This window comes from Gambusia affinis, linkage group LG14 (assembly GCF_019740435.1).
Source record: "Gambusia affinis linkage group LG14, SWU_Gaff_1.0, whole genome shotgun sequence".
Lineage (NCBI taxonomy): Eukaryota > Metazoa > Chordata > Actinopteri > Cyprinodontiformes > Poeciliidae > Gambusia > Gambusia affinis.
The window spans coordinates 22770479-22788850 of record NC_057881.1 but is presented as its reverse complement, the minus strand read 5'-3'; the positions used below and the strand labels follow the sequence as shown (position 1 = coordinate 22788850).

Below are 18372 nucleotides of genomic sequence, written 5' to 3'. Positions count from 1 at the left end.
AAATAAGTCTTCCCAATACAGAGTTGTTATTCTTAAATTCCACGGGTTAAAAGTCTCACCTAAACATTTCAAATATTAAAAGGTTAAAGCTGACTTTTCTTACTTTAACAAATCCCTTACATAAGCAACAGTGTTGCACTTCGTCGTTTAAGTTGAAAATAGTTAGAGACAAATAAGTCCATATATAGGTAAGGGTGAATGGGGAGCAAAGAAACAGGAATAGTCACACGGCTTTCCTGTGTAATCTTTCTTGGCAATAAACATATGTTTGTGTAGCATCCGATCATCACTCTGACACTGTCTTCCTTTAGCTTCCTTTCAGCCTTTCTGTCTTGATTTTTGACAGCTCTCTACACTCATCCGAACCCATCATCAGGAAGGCCGACTTTAATAGCGACCACTCCTTTCCAAAGGCTGAAATTGCAGCTTGTCAGTGTGAGAAATGGAAGAAGTAGGGGAGGTGTTGTAGTGGATGCACCCCATCTCCACTGTATGAAACATTAGCTTCATGTATGTTTGCTTGAGGAAAAGAAGGGTTGTGAACGGTGTGTGTGTGTGAAGTGTCATCAGAATGACTAAAGGGTAAGTCACTGGGGTCTCTTCAGAGGTGGAGTTGTTTTGCTGTACACCTTAAAAGAACATCTTCAGAAACCCAGTGGGAGGGCTGTCTGCCTTCAATCCCAATCTTTCTTCAAAGCAGAATGTACATAAGTAAGGGTCTGGTAATGTGGGTCCTCGAGGGCCAGTGTTGTACATGTTTAAGATATTTCCTTGCTTGAGTCCAGCCAATTTAAATAAATTGATCATTAGCAGGCTACTACCAGGGGCTCGGCAGTAGCTGAGGTAATGATTTAGTTATTTCAATGAGGTGTGATGTAATAAGAACACATCTTAAGCTTGCAAGACTGTCCAGCTTTTAATATGGACCTGTCACCTATACTTTCAAACATGTGTAGTTCAGCAAGAATATGCTTAAGTTTTGCTACAGGTAAAGCATAAAAAGACATTTTAACTTATTGTTTACATAATTTACTTAATTATAAATGCTTTAAAAGTAAATTTTTTTTTTTTTTTTACTTAATTGCCATTTGATAATCACTAGAAGAGCTAGATTATTCAGTCTGGCAGAGTTTTATTGGTATTCAACTTTTGAAATGTCTAATGACCTCAAAGTACAAACAGTAATAAATCAGGTATAGTTAATGTGACAAAGCAGGTACAGCTTTGTCACATTATTTTTTAAATGTGACAAAGCTGGCCCATTTACTGTATCGCCTGTTTATTATCAGGCATTTCCATGTGAATCCTATTTTTTGCGGGTCAAAAATCTAATTACCATAATTGTGGCATTTATTTGGTACTAGAAGTTTTTGGTGTGGGAATTTGGAATTCAAATAAACTGAACAGAAAATCTAGTTGACCAAAACGTTATCCAGAATGTATATGCTGAGCAGTTGCACAAGTAGACATATATTTTCGGTACATCCATCCATCCATCCACCCACCCACCCACTCTAACCCCTTGAATAATGAAGGGGTTTCCATTTACCATAAAATTGCGCAAATTGGAATTACAAAAATAAATTTACTTAATGGAAATGCACCAGTTTTGAAAAAAAATATATATATATACCGGTGCACCTTTTTCAATGAAACATTTTTTCACATAGATGAGATGGTTTTTTGGCCATGTTAAAATCTGTATATTTCACAAACCTGAAGTGGAAACACTTTTTTGTGTGTTGAAACCTGTGTACACACCACCAACAGGAGGCACTGTACCTGACATATCATCCCAACTGCCTTTATAGTGACCCAAAAAAGTTGGAACGCTCCGTTCAGGTTGGGGGTCAATCTCTGCCAACAGCAGAGGAGTTTTAGTATCTTAATTATCTTGGTGTCTTTCTCTCAAATGATAGTTGGATGAAACAGTAGGCGGCTTGAGTCTGCAGTAGTGGGTGCTACTTTAGTCTATTGTGGTGATGAAAGACCTGAACCAGAAAGTGAAGTTTTGATTGACCTTCTGACCCTCACCTATGGCTCTATGGGATGGGATTGTTACAAGAAGCTGACCTGGCCTTTGTCAATGAGCTTTAAGATGAGGTGAAAAGCTCTGTAGTCTGATGGGAGCAGCTGCTCCACCTCCTCATCTAGACGTCTCCAAAGGGAGGCACCCGGGAGGCGATACTCAATAACAGGCGACCCCAAAGGAGACCCAGAAATTGCTGTGGGGACTTCATGTCCCTTCAGTTGTCAGTTCGACAATCCAGATTGAGCAGGAAAGTGTCGCTGTTATGAAGAATGTCAAGGTTTCTGTCTCAAACCCGTTGCCCTATGTAATGGTCATAAAGAAGCAGAAACAAGTAGAGCTCTATGGAACCAAGATTCACCATCTCATCCCAGGTCATGAGATGTCATGGGATGAGATGGTGAATCATCACTAAAGTCTCCAAGAAACCTATTCGTAACCAATTATCAGTATCTTCCAGAGATTTACTTACGTTTGGATTACTAGCAAAATTGAGGTTTGTTGCTCTTTCATAATTTGTCCCTTTTTTACTGTACAACTGCTGTGGAGAGCAAAGATTTTGTACATTCGGCCATAGCTGGCCTGTCATCCTTAAAAAAGACAGCAAATAGAATCATGCTACAGTTGACATCTGGTTGCTTAATTGAACTATTCAGACTTAAGATACTAGAGAGAGATGCTTTTTTTCCTCATTTTATTAATTCATACAGCTAAATGCATTAATGGAGAACAGAAAGAATTTGCAAAAACTCTTGTGTAATAGCACCGGTTTCAGATTACGGTATTTAAAACAGTTTATCATTAGTGAAGCCTTTGCTTGATTTGTGGAAGTGTCTTGTCTCACCTAATCAGGAGAAATTAGTTACACCTCTACTGCCTAACATTTACCGTTTACATAATTTCCTGGCATCACTGAAAGTGTGAGGTACTTCCCACTTACTGACACCAACTCTGGGATGCCCCTTTGTTTCTCCTTCAAATTTGAGAACAACCCAACCCTCCAGGCATGATTTCGGTCCAACCTTAACCAATATCTAGAATTCCTGACAGAGTCAGACATGACACTGCTTAGCAATGATTACAATAAAAAGGTATGGACAAATATTCTAAGATGTTAGCTGAATCTTTTTTTTAGTTTTGGCAGCAACAGAATAGTAATTGTTGCTACCAGACAGTTTCTAGAACCAGGAGTTGTTATGAGAAGATAATCTGAGGTAGAAGTTCAGCATGAGATACTTACCTCTTCGAAGCAGAGCAGCAGAAGGCCATGCTTCCAATTTTCTGGAACAGGGATGGTCGGTCTTGGCACAGACGCTCTCTGGGATGTAAGGTGCGAGGAACTGAAGGAGCTGCGGATGTCAGAAAAAAAAAATCCCCCTCCCTGAAGCCGGTCCTACCTGCGCATGATGAGGACTGGCTGACAGAAGTGGTGCAGGGGATGTTCGAGCATTTTTAGAGGCCACATAAAAGTTTGTTCAGTGGTTTCCCATTGGCCAGGAGCTCTTTAGGAGGTGGCGACTTGGTTTTTATTACCAACACGTAAAAAAGTTGCAGAAGCCCCAAAGACTTTTTATAGGAACACCATTAAGTTTCTCCTAATAACATCCCCCACATGCATAATTATCTAGATAATCGTCCTCTTCGTATGGAAGGAGCGGATTTCATAATCACGTATGCTGAGCAGTGAAGCAGAAGAATGTTAGCTGGTGGTGTTGACACAAGGAAAGCCTTGTTATTATCTGAAGATGCCTGGAGGAGACGAGACACGCTGCTTCTGTACGCTGCAGGTCGTGTAATTGATCCTGCGGCGTTTGATCTGCTCTCTCGAAGATCTGAGAACGTAAAACGACGACCACAGGCAGACTTCTAGAAGGAACGTCACAGTCAAAATGTTCTGTGAGATTCCTTAATGCTGTGATATTTCTCTGCCATTTACAGCCGTTCTGACAATTCTCGCAAGAAAATCTTCCGCGTTTATTTTTTTCCTTTCATGTCAGTACTTCTACAGAAGCCGCGTTGAAGAGCAGGAACCGCATTCAGATGTTAATTTCTCTGAAGTTGTTTTTTGCTTTAAAGGGAGGGAAATGAATTATATTATGAATCAAATGGCATCAAAATAATCTGAGGCCCTGATGCTCATATTAATGTTGCAGTATGTAACTTTTATAAATAAATAAAAATATGTTTTTGTTTTTTTTTAAGTATTTGTTGAAACTATCACTATGTTGTGACAGTATGATGTGAGAAAGATGATCGGTGAAAAAAATCAAGCTCCTCTGCCAACTCCCAGTAATAAATAAGAACAACCAATCAGAGCCAGGTCTTATCGCTGTCAATCACACTTGCATAACCACTGCTCACAACCCTCATTCACTCCTTCCCCTCGCTATAGCGTCTTCCCTATTGAAGGGTTTGCCAGAAATGCTAAGGCTAGTTAGTATGGCCACCAATTGTGCGGATAAACGGTTTTCCTGGATCGGTAAGTTGTTTTTCCACCATTTGCATATTTAGCTGTGTGTACACAAAGGTGATTGACAGCGCTAAGGCCCTCCTCCTGTCTTTGATTAGTTGTTTTGGGTCACGAGGGGTGCATCACCTCAGATGAAAATAGTAGCTCAGGGAGAAGGTGGAGGAGACCCATCTTTTCACAGATTATCTGTCTCCTACCATAGTGTCACAACATTGTGACACTTTTGACAAATATTCAAAAAAATTTATTTATTTTTTTTAAATAAAAGTTTCATCCTGCAGCTTTGATGTGGATGTCAAAATGTATGCCTAAATCAAGTTACGGAGTGAGAGTGGGCTGTTTGTAAAGCTACACCCCAACAGGAAAGCTGATACAGTCAGAGGGTGAGCGCTCATGTTTCTAACCCAGATAATTAAGAGCGTCTGCATCTGTCTCACTGAGACGGGGAGAAAACAGTTTGCGAATGTTCCTTCACGAGGCTTCCCCCATGACTCGAACTCTTGTGACCCACGGTCAACCCTCCAGGCGAGGTCAAAAAAAATAAAAAAATGACTGTGGAAATGTGAGTTATGGTCTTAAGGCTGCAGTACAAACGGTTGAACCTGAAGAGAAATTTTTACTTTCAAACTGTGTTGGACTACGGAGCATATAAATTGCTTCAACGACAGCAGAGCTCATTCCATCCACTGGTGTAGCTTCTTGACCATCCGGGGTCACAGTGGGGCTGGAGCCCATCTCCCCGCGGTCATAGTACTGATCGCACATGACGTCAAACTACTAAATTTAGAACAGAGCAGCCATTTTAGTTTCAGACAAACAAGAGCTGTAAGCCTGAGTAGTGAATGAGTAGTTATGATAAAAAAATTAAAAAAAGTTGATTAGATTTATTTTTTTGTTTCTCAGAGTTTGCCCAGATAACTCAGTGCTAGTGAGTGCTAGCTAACACTGTGTCCGTAGTCTAAAAAACAACAACAAACGTTTGCCTTTCAAACAACTCTACCTTCTCCCCGTTCACTTTGAGTGAGCGCAACAGCTCATCCGCAGGTTAAACCACCAGCCCACCAAGGAAAGTCCCAGTAAGACGCCATACCAGTCCACTCCTGACCCAGACCACGATTCAAACCCAGGAATCTCTTGCTGCTAGGCAACTGTTGGTGCGCTGCCGTTCAGCCCTAAATAATTACATTTAACAAAAAATTTATTAATGCACTTAACCAATGATTAAATTAATAAAGAAATACATTGTAAGAAAGAACTTAGTTTGCATTAAACCTAACAATAAAATTTTATTTATTTGAAAGGTAAGCATTGATTTATTTTTAAAGAATAAATAAGCACAATAAAGAAATAAATTTTTAAAAAAACAAACTCTGAATCCCAACAAAACTGAGTTTTGCACAAAACACCAGTGTAGGTTGAAGCGTCACTAATGGAATTGGGGTTTCATTAGTGACCTTTCTGTGCAACGCATGAAGTTTCTACCAACTTGCACCTCAGACTACGTAGTTGTTCTGATCTTGGCAGCTGAAAGGAGAAAACAAAACAAAACAAAATCTCTCAAAAATGCCATGAGAGAAAAGCAGTCGTTGACTTTGTGTGTTTAAAAGGAGAAGGAGAGTCTGAGAGCAAACGAAGAGGAGCATTATTCAGCAGAAGGAGAAATGAAAAAGACCTCGATCAGGGGGAAAAAGCAGCACCGGAAACAGACCCACTGTAGCCACAGCCAGCAGCTTCTGTGTCATGAACATTTATATTCATTTGTTACATAATCCTCCCTTCCCCATTTATGTGATAAGTGATTAGTCTGAGAGGAGTCATTTAAGCATGACAGATGGCATTTTGAATGCACTGCTACCTGATTGTCAGAAACAAATAGTGGTTATATTAGGGTGACCAGACGTCCTCTTTTTCCCGGACATGTCCTACTTTTCAGACCTAAAAAAATGTCCAGGGGGAATTTAAAAATCGGCCGGTATTTTGGTCAACTGCCTCAAAACACATTACATAGCTTACAGTGCATTGTGATTACCCCGTTGGCGCATGTGTCCGCCGATTCCACCCCCAGCCCCCAATAAATAAATAAGAGATATGTCAGTACTTCTGCGGGGGGTTCCAAGTCCTGGACCCTGGATAATTTTGCTAACCTCTGCGAGTTTAGCAACTTTCTTCTCAGCAATGTCTTCATCCACTGATCATGCCTTTTCTCTTTTCACAACTTTCCTTCTTAATTGCCTCCTTTCAACCTGTCACAGCATCCAAGTCACGTGACGCCCTCGACTTCGTTTGTGCAACGCTCCTCCTTTTATTTCACATTGTAGCGTGGTCATTTCCGCGTTCACGCTTCGCTTGAGCTTCAAAGGTGGTGGTGGTGGTGGTAGGGGGGGCAGACTCTGACGTCACGTCAGCTCACCGACCTGCCGGACGCGCAATCAAGAGGGAGCCCCGCGCGCGCTACTAAGAAGAGGTTCACTGACCAGCACGCGCTCCGTTTGGAATGAGAGGGAGAAGAACGGCTGGCGATGAACGCAGGGAGTGAGCACGCGCCGCGACGTTGCCGCACTTTCCCAAATTGACAGAGAGAGAGAGCGAGCGAGCTGAAGCGCAGCAAAGAGGGGCGGCAGAACACACAGGGTCTGGGTGAATGTATAACCATGGCAACAGCAGCAGCAGCAGCAGCATCATCAGGAGCACGAGAAGCGGGGATATAAACATTGCATCCATTCGTCCGCCCGCAAACGGACCGATTTTTACTCCGGTTAAGGATCGGAGCTGGAGCCGAACCCTCTGCGGACATCACACCACAGCGCTGCTAAGGTGAGGCTGCCTGTTTCTCTGTGACACCCTCGTCCTCCTCTCGCTGTTCTTCCTCCTGTCCTTGCAGGATGCTTCTTGCCTGGCCGTCTACAGAACATGTTTCATTATCAAAATGAAGGGAGATGTTATGGGATATATATGCATAAGTTTGAAAGTAAAAGCTATTGTGGTGTTAAAGTGCAGCAAGGGACTGTAATGTGATTCATCGTTTAGCTTGTAAAGAAGTGAAAGTATTGGTCAGAGTTCAGCACGGTGTGTGTGTGTGTGTGTGGGTGTGTGTGTGTGTGTGTGCGCGCTGTCCACTTTGACTTTCTCCCTCTGATGCTGTCATATTAAACAGAACCATGGTGTCTACTGCAAACAAAGACTAAGGTCAGGAGCTGTGTCTTTGTTCCAGTCTGTCAACACAGCCGAAAACGGGCTGATTCCTGTTAAAGGACAGGCCAGACCTTTCTTGGAACTCGGTCAAAGTCGTTAGATATCGCTTTTCTTGGAATATGTCTTGGTCAATTTGTCTATTCTTTGTGTGTTTTGCTCTACTTTAAAAAATAAAAAATAAAGATAATATCTCCTTTGTGTAAACATGGTTCTAATAACATCACAAAAGGCAACTGATCAGAATTCGTATAAGTATGGTGTTTTGTATTTTTCTTGTTTCTTATTCATTTCAGATATTTACAATAAAATTGCTCCTTTTCCAATTACTTATAGCCTGGCAAAGCTGGCCAGCTGGATGAAGGAAGGCATTCCCAGTTTGATACTCAAGACCTTGACAATCCCATGCTGTTCTGCCCTGTAAGTCTTAAGATTACTTTGAACTCAGGCTCAACGGTGGAATAGGTGGTAGCACTGTTGCCTTGAAGCAAGAAGGTCCTGGGTTCACCCCCTCACCTGGAGGTTTTCCTCATTGAGTTTGCATGTTCTCTGTGAGTCCATGGGTTCTTTCCCGTTTTCCCACAGTCCAAAACAAAAACATGACTATTAGGTTAACTGGTCTATCCACAAGTTGTGTGTTTCTGTTGGTCCAGCATTGCTCTGCTGGGAGGGTGATAGTGGTTTTCCATTAGTAAAAGGTTTTCCACCAGAAATGGTTAAATGTAATCATTCCTTTTTTTTAGAACTTACTTTGCTGGATTTCCAAACGTGCTGAGTCAGGCTGGAAACACAATGTCAGAAGACTGGTGCTCTTTGAACTATCAACATATCCAGGGTGTACCCTGCCTCTCGCCCAGTGACATAGGCGATAGGCGCTCTAGGCTGCACGGGACCTTTTTGGGTTAAATTGGCTTAAACCAGGGCAGAGCGTTAAAACAATAACTGTATCTATGACGATAAGTGATCAGCTATCAATTAAAAATATATCAGGTTGAATTTTGATCCTTTCACTGAACCCCAATCCTGACCTGCATGGCATACTAGGGGATGTAGGCAGAGGAAAATATCGACATCAACGTCTCAATCTCTCACGGCCCAGCTAAGAAAGGTTGCAGGATTCAGCTAACTCGCTTACTCTTTAGTTAGCATGTACAAATTTGTTCTCTAAAATACGCAATTACAGTTTCATGTTGTCCCAACATTTTCAGGTGTATTTCCCCTCTTGGAGATCCAGGCCTACTCAAGGTGGACATCTGCCGTACACGTCCGTACAAAGGAAAGTTTTTGTGACTGTGGACGCGTACTCGGTAGCTCACTGACTTGAACAGATGGAAGACACTTTGAGTTTTTTTCTTGTGACACTGAGCTGAGAATGTTGAGAATCGACATAATCAGATCCAAGACTGTGTGGTGTGACTGCTGCTCTCTATGCCACACTGACAGTTGGGCGGTGGCTACCCTGATGTTAAAGAAACCGGGCTTATTGACAAACTAGCTCATCAAACTTCCTAGTATCCATTCGGATTGTGGGAAATGAACTAATTTGTCATGGGAAATTTAGCCAATTGGTACAATTGACTGTGAACTATCAACTGTCCACAGATAGTGAGCGCCGAGTCTTTGCAGTTCACAGGAGTAAAAGGAGAAAATGAGTACAACATCTCAAGAGAAAATTGTGGATAAAAGAGGAAAGGTCACATCACTTGTTTGGTAGTATCTTGGATATTTAAGACAAAAGACTAATCAATAATTAGTCTTGAAGTACTTATATGATACATTTTTTTGCCATATCGCTTAGCCTTTGTAAAGACAATGGATGGATATTTTTTTAGGTCTCAATAATAATTCCTGCAGAACTGGTGCATCGACCACTACTTCCACTGTAACCAGTCAGACTTAATGATTCCAGTCCAACCAGTTAGTAAGGAAAGAAGTTTGATTGCCTGGCGTCCAGAAACACAGAAGTTCCTGCTAAAGCATTATGATCTCAGACTGCACACAGCACCAGTGTAATGGCAAATCACATAGCTACTGGAGGAGCTGCAAGCAGATTACGGTATTTACAAGAGGGGCACCAATCTGATGTTGAGCAGAAAAAAAAAAGCTCCAGGTACCTCCAGCATCTCTGTTCAACTCCAAATCCAACTCAGGTGGCCGAAGTCACTCTGCCGCCGTACTGTTTACTCAAACAAGCTAATCTTTGGATGTCATCAGCTGAAATGCAATCAAGGCAGAATTTGCTGGGGGGTTTTGGAAGTCCTTTAAAAGAGCATTGGAGCGGTGTAACGTTGTTGACTCTTTTTGTGTTGTTGTTGAGGATTATGCTGAATCACTATAAAGCAGGTAATGCAATAAAGATAAAAAAATCTACTTGGAAGAGTGCACACACAGATGGAAGACACTTAGATTTTTCTTTTTCTTGCACAAATAAGTTCCCAGTGACTCAGAGTTGTGAAAACAAGAGGCGATCACATGCAGCTCTCCAGGGAACACAACAGGCCTCCGAGCTAACAAATGTAGCTCTCTATTTTTACAAAGCCCCTCTTTTTTTCTCTTTTTGTTGTTGTTGTTGCACGATAAACTCTTTTGATCAAGTTTTAATTTCTAGTGGAGACCGTAAAGACCCGGGTCACATCCTCCTCTAACTCGACCTCTCAGCTCAACTCCAGCCCTGCTCCGCTCGCGGGGATTTGGTTGAAATTTACCAACACACAGCATAACACACACCGCAGAGGATTTCAGAAAGTGCTAGATTATGCCATCACATGATTGCAGGGGCCGGGCTCACGAGGTTTCTGTTGAGGCCTCTATCTCTCTCTCTCTCTCTTTCTTTCTTTCTCCCGCTTCCAGCAAATCCTCTGTCGCTCTCCTTCTCGTCATCGCGTTAAAATTAAACGGAGAAAATGTAAAAAAAAAAAAAAAAAAAGCTTGTTTTGAGAGAGGAGCCAGTCGCCTCTGCCGATCCGTGCTATTTTTAGTGACGGCCCTCTGTCTGTTTAGGCGTGCTGGCAGAGGGTGTTGGACGTTAATGAATGGATTAATGCTGCCGCAGATTAATTTCTGGCCCCTCTGAGCTGCGTTCACGTTCGGCTGCTTCAAGTGACAATGGCTGCGAAATGTAGCTGTTCCGCAGTTTGACCGCTGGATACACACGTCATATCCCCATCCTTCAGCGTGTCCAGACATTTCCAGCTGAGCCGATGCCACCGTTGGAGGTGGAGGGCAGCTTGAGGGCAGCCAGAATTGTTTCTTTGTTTTATTTCCACTAAGGTGGTGTAGTTAAGAGTTGCTGCGACCTCGAGACCCACAGGAATGCCGGCGTGTCTGCGGCCGTGTGTGTCTGTGTGTGTGGCATGCGTTAAAAAGTAATCAGACACCAGATGGCTGTTTTGTAATGATTACTGTTTAATGATTTGCTGCAAGGAGAAGAAAAACGGGAAGATTGAGCTTTTAAAAGTGCACAAAAAGCAGAATGGGACCATTAGTCAGGCTGCAGGTTGTGCAGATTTTGTGTCGGAGCTACAAAACAACTTGGATTTCTGCAGAAAGGGTTTCTCATGCTCAAGTGGAGAGGGATTTTATGAGACAGCATGCTGCTGAAGCAGGTCTCGTATTCACTCGTATTCATTAGAGGTGAAACGATCCTCTAAAAGGTTCCTATCTGAACTTGAAATCTAAATGTAACACCTGCCACTACTGATGCTTTCAGATCTAGAATGCATGATTAGCACAAATTTTGTTCTTGTGATGCAAATATGTTATTTAAAAAAAAAACTCACACAGGATTTCCATCTCCACCATTGATATTGGTGATAATTTGATGTGTTCAAATTATCAGCGATTATTCAGCGATTTTGAAGAAAAATAATCACAATTGGTGACGCTAAATGAAAAATAAATGCTTCACAGTACATTTTTTTTAGAAAAGAAATAAACATTTCATAAATCTCAACCTGTTTCAGTGTAAAGGCATTTAGTTAGGCTTTGGTCAGTCACCTAAATACAATCCAGACTAATTAGAAAATGTAAAACTCTTAAGTCTAGTGACATTATATTCACAGTAATTATGATGCCACCACCGTATTTCATCAGTTGGGGTGGCGGGTTCAGGTTCAGTGCAGTTAGCTACATCTCATCAAAAAGTTTCATTTTGGTTTTACTAGTCCATAACACTCTACCACAGGTTTATTATTTCCATGCAAACTGCTAATGACATTTCTTTGGGGGGGGGGTTCCTTAATTTGTGCAGTGCAGAACTGATAGCAATCCTGTTAGCAGATTCCATCTCCAGAGCTCCCTAAGAGTTACCATGTTTGGATTTCTGGATTTTATTTGGCAGTTTTAGAGTCAAAGGGGCTCAATTACATCATGTGAGGTACACAGACCTCAGAAATTGGGACGCGAAAACTTCTTAAAGACACTACTCATGCAGTGAATAGAGTTTTTTGAGGGAAAAACCTAAAGTTCCCCTCAAATTTAGATTGTCCTTCTTTGGATTCCCCAGAAGAAAGTCATCATAGATATAGAGAGAGCATGCGTAACTGAACGAAAACAAGCTATTCTTTAAACAGTTACAAATTATAACTTGTACTTCCAAAATCTTTAGCAAGATCAGGGACATTAAACAGATTCCATCAGATTTGGCAGCCATTTCTGGATCATATCAATCTGCAGAAAGGACTCTCATGACACCTCACCATCATATTTATGTTTGATTGTCCATTCAGATGGACTTTATATGTAGTTTAAAGTTGATCCACTGAGCTACACTGTAAAAAAAATAAAAAAAATAATTTTCTTCCCAACCTGCCTTACGAAAGAGTTCGGGTTATCCTTTATGGATGTTCTGTTTAGTACATCAAAAATAAATAAAGTATTCCAAAAAAGGGGGGGGAATGAAATGCTGCATTTTCTTTTGAAAAAAACAAACTTTAAAAGTTTAACCATATTTCCCAACTAAAGTGCTGCTGGCACATTGTTACAATATTGATACATTTTCTCTCTATATTTCTGTAGACCTATCCTATAGATTTGTTGAATTTATCACAAATATGAAACATGTAAAGACAAAGGTCTTGCGCCACGGTTCAGTTTGATGAGTTTTACCGCTGTCATCTTCATCCAGCATGGAAGGAAGCACAGTGTGTCCTCCTGGAATGACAAACATATTCTCTGGAGGCTGCTTGAGCTGTGCATGGTTTGATTGGATTAATTTATAGATATATTTCCAACATATTTCCTCCCTTCAGTTATTATATCTGCCTTTGTCCTCTTGTCCTTTCTTCGGTTGGGGAGGGGGGACGACACTATCTTGCCGTTGGTCCCCAGGGCTGTAAGACTCAATATTCAACTAAGTACACAGTGTACAGTCTCCTTCTTTACTGCCAAGCTAACATACTGCGACAGAAGTGAGGTCCTCCTTATAATGAATTGGTGTCTGCAGCTAGCTGATAACCCCGCCTGCTAGTTTACAGTGTAGCTCAGTGGTTCGGGAAAGCAATTAGGGAGGCCTACATCAAATCAACAACGAGGAAACATACCCTCGTTAAACAATCTGGTGACGGTTGGGAACATTACAGCTGTCACAAGCAGCCTGCTGACTCAGCAGAAGCAGGGAACACAGCTCTGGCCTCTGGCCAAACCTAGCAGTGACCGGCTTCAACATAAAACACTTTGCTGTTTCAGAGAATGGGACTGTTTTTGCTTCGATGATGCAGTGCTCTCTGATGCCGACTCTGGGTTTTGGGCAAAGGTTTGACATTCAGTCGCAATTTCCAAGTTGTCTGTTGGTGTTTGTGAAGATTCTTAACCTGTTTGTCAAGACATCACAATGACACATACGGTAATCTTTTGGCAAAAGGAAGAGAAAAAACCCACAGTCAACATCGTAGGATGCGCCTCTTGCGATTTGGCCATCCTGTATTTTAGAGAAAGGGAAATGGTTGCAGTTTGCTCTAGTTGTCTACCGTTGACTCTGGCGTATGCGGCTCAGTGTTCGTGGATTCCTCCGTTCTGTGGAGGAGTGTTTCTGGATTGATTGCCTATTCACAAAGACATGCTCATAGAGCATATCTTTTAAAAGGAAGTACAGGTTGGGAAGCTGAAATAGCTCACCACAATGCTACCTGACATGCTATTGGCTGGTGTTGACAAATCAGCCAATCATTGAGCACCATATTCTCCTTGGCACTGATTGAATGTACACTCCAAGAGAGGAAATAAGGAAGACCTTAGAGATTAGCTGCTGCGGTTGTGTGGTTTTCACTGTTGATGGATAATAAAATATGTTTGGTGTTTAAACTATTGAAGTAGGTAGTTATAAGGCTTTTTATTGAGAGTTTCAAGTAATTATGTATTTGTGACTGCTGTGAAACCTGGTCTTTTACCTATATTACCTATTTAATCTGGAGATGCAGAAATCAGTATTTTGGGATCAATTTACAGTCTATTTTTTTGTAAAGCTGCTGCCTAACTGGTACTGGTCATGGTCAATTTCTACATATTAAATATGTTAGAAGAAAATATAAAAACGGTAAACTAGTGTTTTTTGGTGAATGGATGACATTACATCATTCTATGTTGTAGCTATTAGTGTAAAATTTGTTTTTACCATTTCAAAACCAAAGAAAAAAATATAGAGTATCTTTTAATTCCAGCATAGTTAGTATGAGTAGCATTACTAAAACAACAGTCTGCATGTGTATTCCACTGAGAACATAGGTTCTTACATGGACTGAGATTTCCAAATGCCTGTTGTTCATATCAAACATACTCCTTAACCAAAGCTGAAGTTTCAAAATGGTAAACAAGAGCAACTCGACTGTAATCTTTTCAGCCTTGTAGTTTTCTACTGAAAGTTTATTTCTCTTTTTCTCTCGCAGCCTGATTGAACCACACTTATCTTGACATGTAGGTGATACAGTTTCCTTGCAAATGGCCGACAGCAGATTTTTTGTCCTTTAATTAATTTTTTTAACACTGAAAAAGCTAATCTTGCATCTTCCTTTGTGACCTGGCAGAGCTTACTTAAAGTGTGTTCATACTCTGAAGTGAGAATTGAAAGTAACTAGCAGATGTTAGCATCAACCACAGATTAATTAAATTGATCATTTAGAGATATTGTGTTCTGCTTAATTGTGCAAAAAGAGCCTCTGTGCAATAGGCACATTTTCAGATTTTGCTTACAATCTCCTAACTTGCAATAGAAACATCAAAGCTTCTAGACGCTCTGTGCTTTGAGTAATATGATATTATGGGGCAGTGGGTTGAGTTGGTATTGGGTTAACAGAGAGAGACATAAAAACCAGGTTAGGTCAGGTTATCTTGTAGGACAAAATTAAATTTACATTTGAGAACAAAAATAGAAATAATTCTCTGTGGATCATAACGATGACCCTGACAAGGACTGTAATGATACACAAACTCTCAAGATGAGACACGGTACTGAGTTCATGAGAACAAGACGGGTCGATATCATCTAAGAAAACTTCAAATTTATGCTGCAGGAAGACTTTTGTCTGCATTTTCCTGCTAATATCTTCCTCCATAAATTGGAGTTTGCTTCTGCTGTGTGAATTGTACAGGGAAGCAGTGTGCCTCCTCCCCCACCTGTTGCTGCACAAGTGTCTCTTTTAGGCAAATATGCTTGTTGTTAAACTTCTTTTATCCTTTGAAGAACAGAACTGCAGACAAGTTCAAAAACATAATTCTTGTACATATTTTGTGAAACAGTGACGCTGTCATCCTGCGCCAAACCTTCAAGACAATAGATCTGTCGTCTCTCCCGTTACTTACCTCATAAGATTTTTGCTGTGGGAATGAAATCACTGAATGATCTCAACGTAGGCTTTAATATTTTGACTAGCTGTTAGTGCTGGTGTAAAGTGTTTTGTGAAGCACCTCATTGATGCTGAAAAAGCCAGGTGTTGATGTAAAGCCCCTTCATTATGACAAATCTCCTCTGGTGAAGTAAAACAAATCGTCTCATCTGAAGATCAGCTCTCTGATCACAGCTATACTTTAGTGAAGTATTCCACTGCCGGGACTATATTTATCTTTATTGGCATGTTATTGTGTGTCGCTTCCTTTCGACTCATGAGTCCCCTTGTCTGTTTTCGTAGCCCGATGCAGGAACGCTAACCCCATCCTACCGTATTTGTGTGGATTGCATTTCACAGCGTTCAATGAGAGGTTATTTGATAGTCTTTGTTGTAAACACCGTCAGCGTCGGCTGGTTGCAGCTCAGCTTTCAGTGTGTATTTTCTCTAGACGCTGTTGTGTGTGAGGTATAAGAGTTGAAGACAAGGTGTACTGCTAGACGAAATCATGGTTAGTTTTCCACAGGGAATAATGATCCCAAGTACACTGACTTCTCAGTCGCGTCATTCTGTTAAGCACATTGAGTGATTTTTGTTATTTCTCTCAGTCAGATGATGTAAAGCTACTAATTCAAGGGCTATTAAAGGATTATTATGAATCAGCTGAGCTTCAGAATGTGACGTGCTACATGTCAGTAGGTTCTTACCTCTAAAAATCATTGAATTCAGCTACTCCAATCACTTCCTGTATCCATTCCAAAGTTAGCTCCTGATTTGATTAATGAAGGCAAATGGAAAAACTCCCTTGTGTTAGCTTTGGAGATGCTAGTGTTTATGATTCCTTGACTAGTCACCCACTGAATTGCCTTCTTCCTCTGCTGGCCATTAGCACAAGTCAGTTAGCATTAGCATTTGATAGGTTGCTTCACCTATTTTTGTTAAGATGAAGCAACTGGCTTCATCCACTGGAGTGCCTTCTTCTTCTGCTGGCTATTAGAGTTGTACAGGCTGGCAGTAGCTTCCTATAGGCATTGTATAGGCTAGCTTTAGTGTTGGATAGGCTAGCATTAGTATTGACATGCCTATACTAATGCTACATATATCAACTGCGTATGACATATGTATGCTACATACATTAAAGCCATTGACATTTGTTCTTTTGATCGAGTATTATCTTACATACTGTATTATTACACAGATACATACTGTATTATCTGTATATGGCTTCCAATTGAAGCTTCCCATTCAGCAGGCTAATGCTAGCCTAGCCATTCTAATGACCTGAGGAGGACGAAGACAATCCAGTGGGTGACCAACCTCTCCACAGCTAACACAACTGAATAGCCTACTTCTCATTTGCCAGCGCTGACCGTTCAGTGGCTGATGTCTAGTCCAATCAGGAGATAGCTCCAGGATGGAGATAGCTCCAGAATGGAGATAGCCTCCTGCAACAAGGGAGAAGTCACAATATTCTTATTTCTTTTTTCAGAAACCATGCCATGCTTTGGAATTTATATGAATGGGTCGCTTTCCGGGGCACAGCATGGCAACATGACACAATGCCACTGGTCCAGATGTAAAACTGTCTTGTTACTAAACAATCAGCATGTTTTATAATAAAGTGGGTATTATTGGGATCAGAGTCTCCAAATTCGAAGTGGCCTTACCTTAACAGCAGGGCACAAAGAGTTTCATGGAATGGGTTTCCGTTTTCTGAGCAGCTGCATTCAGGCTTTACAGCTCTGTGTCAAAAGCATCGGATACAACCTGCATGCAGGTACGCGACTGCTTTTAACTGAATTCCTTTTCCAAAGACATGAGGCATTATTTCAGCAAGCTGGAAACGAACCAACAAATCCCTCCACCTTTCTGTGTCTGCGAATAAAAGGCTTTATGAATAAGTCCTTTTTTCAATCATTCATTTGTTTAGTCATATCTAGAAAAGAAAGCGATGTCATTACCACATTTGCAAAGGGCTGACGTTCTTTGATGCCTATCTTCTATTATCAACACAACACAGAGAAGCTGCTAACTACACATCCGTTCTTCCTGACAGAAATAATTAAATCTCATCCCAGAAGTAATAATCAGTGCTATATTAAGAGCAAGGTGTCTATCTTGGGCTCACGTAGTTCTTCTCATTCCCCCGCGACAGACGGTCTGAGTCACACCAACTCAGATGACTGAAGACGTAATGAAGCAAACTAATTTTAGAAGTGCCATCAGTCATTCTCTGCTTTTACTGTTTGTCTGATCTGTGTCCCGTTCTTCTCTTCTCAGGTGATGAGTGGGACTGTATCATGTCTGAAGTACAGGGAACGCTGGAGTTTTCTGTAGAACTGCACAAGTTTCACAATGTGGATTTGTTTCAGAGGGGGTGAGTGGATTCTGGTTGTTCCCTTTTAAATGTGTCAGAACACCAAACTAGTTGTGAAACAACTACAAGAATGTTAACAGTTTATTTTCATTTCTACAGTGGTAAAAGTTACCAATTGGCTGATCAAATGGCTCTAACTCACATAATGGAGTTGATAAACGTGGCTTGCGGTTTAAGATTAGAGGGTTTTAGTTCCGCCAAATAAGAAGAAACCAAAAATTGCAAGAGGTTCTTGCCTACAGAGACCTTGCAAAGACTCCTTTGTTCCACTGCGGACCTAGTAGCAACTGGCTTTGGCCACATGTAAACAAGATTTAATGGACATTATGGATAACCTGCTCATTTTTCTGTTTATTTCAATTTTCTTTTTTTCTTTAAATTGGCACAACATAATGTTTCTTCAAGGGAGTCTCTGAACAATTGGCTGTTGTGCACATGTGCGTGGAAATGCCAGCATGTTTAGGTGAAAATGTGTGGATTTAATTAGAAC

The 18372-nt window shown here is 41.1% G+C and overlaps 2 protein-coding genes across 4 annotated transcripts in view; one reads left to right on the top strand and one right to left on the bottom strand.

Moving 5' to 3' along the window:
- LOC122844094 (collagen alpha-1(IX) chain-like) overlaps window positions 1–5264 on the bottom strand; it is a 34807-nt gene extending 29543 nt beyond the window's left edge. Inside the window, exons 1-2 of the mRNA XM_044139287.1 lie at window positions 5204–5264; window positions 3270–3378 (exon numbers count right to left, since the gene is read on the bottom strand). Of these exons, the coding sequence (XP_043995222.1) occupies window positions 3270–3378; window positions 5204–5264 (170 nt within the window). The remainder of the gene's footprint in view (window positions 1–3269; window positions 3379–5203) is intronic.
- The window catches only part of fam135b (family with sequence similarity 135 member B), a 72091-nt gene that overhangs the window by 12171 nt on the left and 41548 nt on the right, over window positions 1–18372 (top strand). The window contains exons 1-3 of one of the 3 annotated variants that reach the window (XM_044137980.1): window positions 6738–7313; window positions 8025–8108; window positions 17786–17882. In XM_044137980.1, coding sequence (XP_043993915.1) covers window positions 17806–17882 — 77 coding nt within the window. In that variant the 5' untranslated portion in view covers window positions 6738–7313; window positions 8025–8108; window positions 17786–17805. Of the gene's footprint in view, window positions 1–6737; window positions 7314–8024; window positions 8109–17785; window positions 17883–18372 lie in introns of those variants that run through there. The other 2 variants (XM_044137978.1, XM_044137979.1) reach the window with 2 other exon arrangements.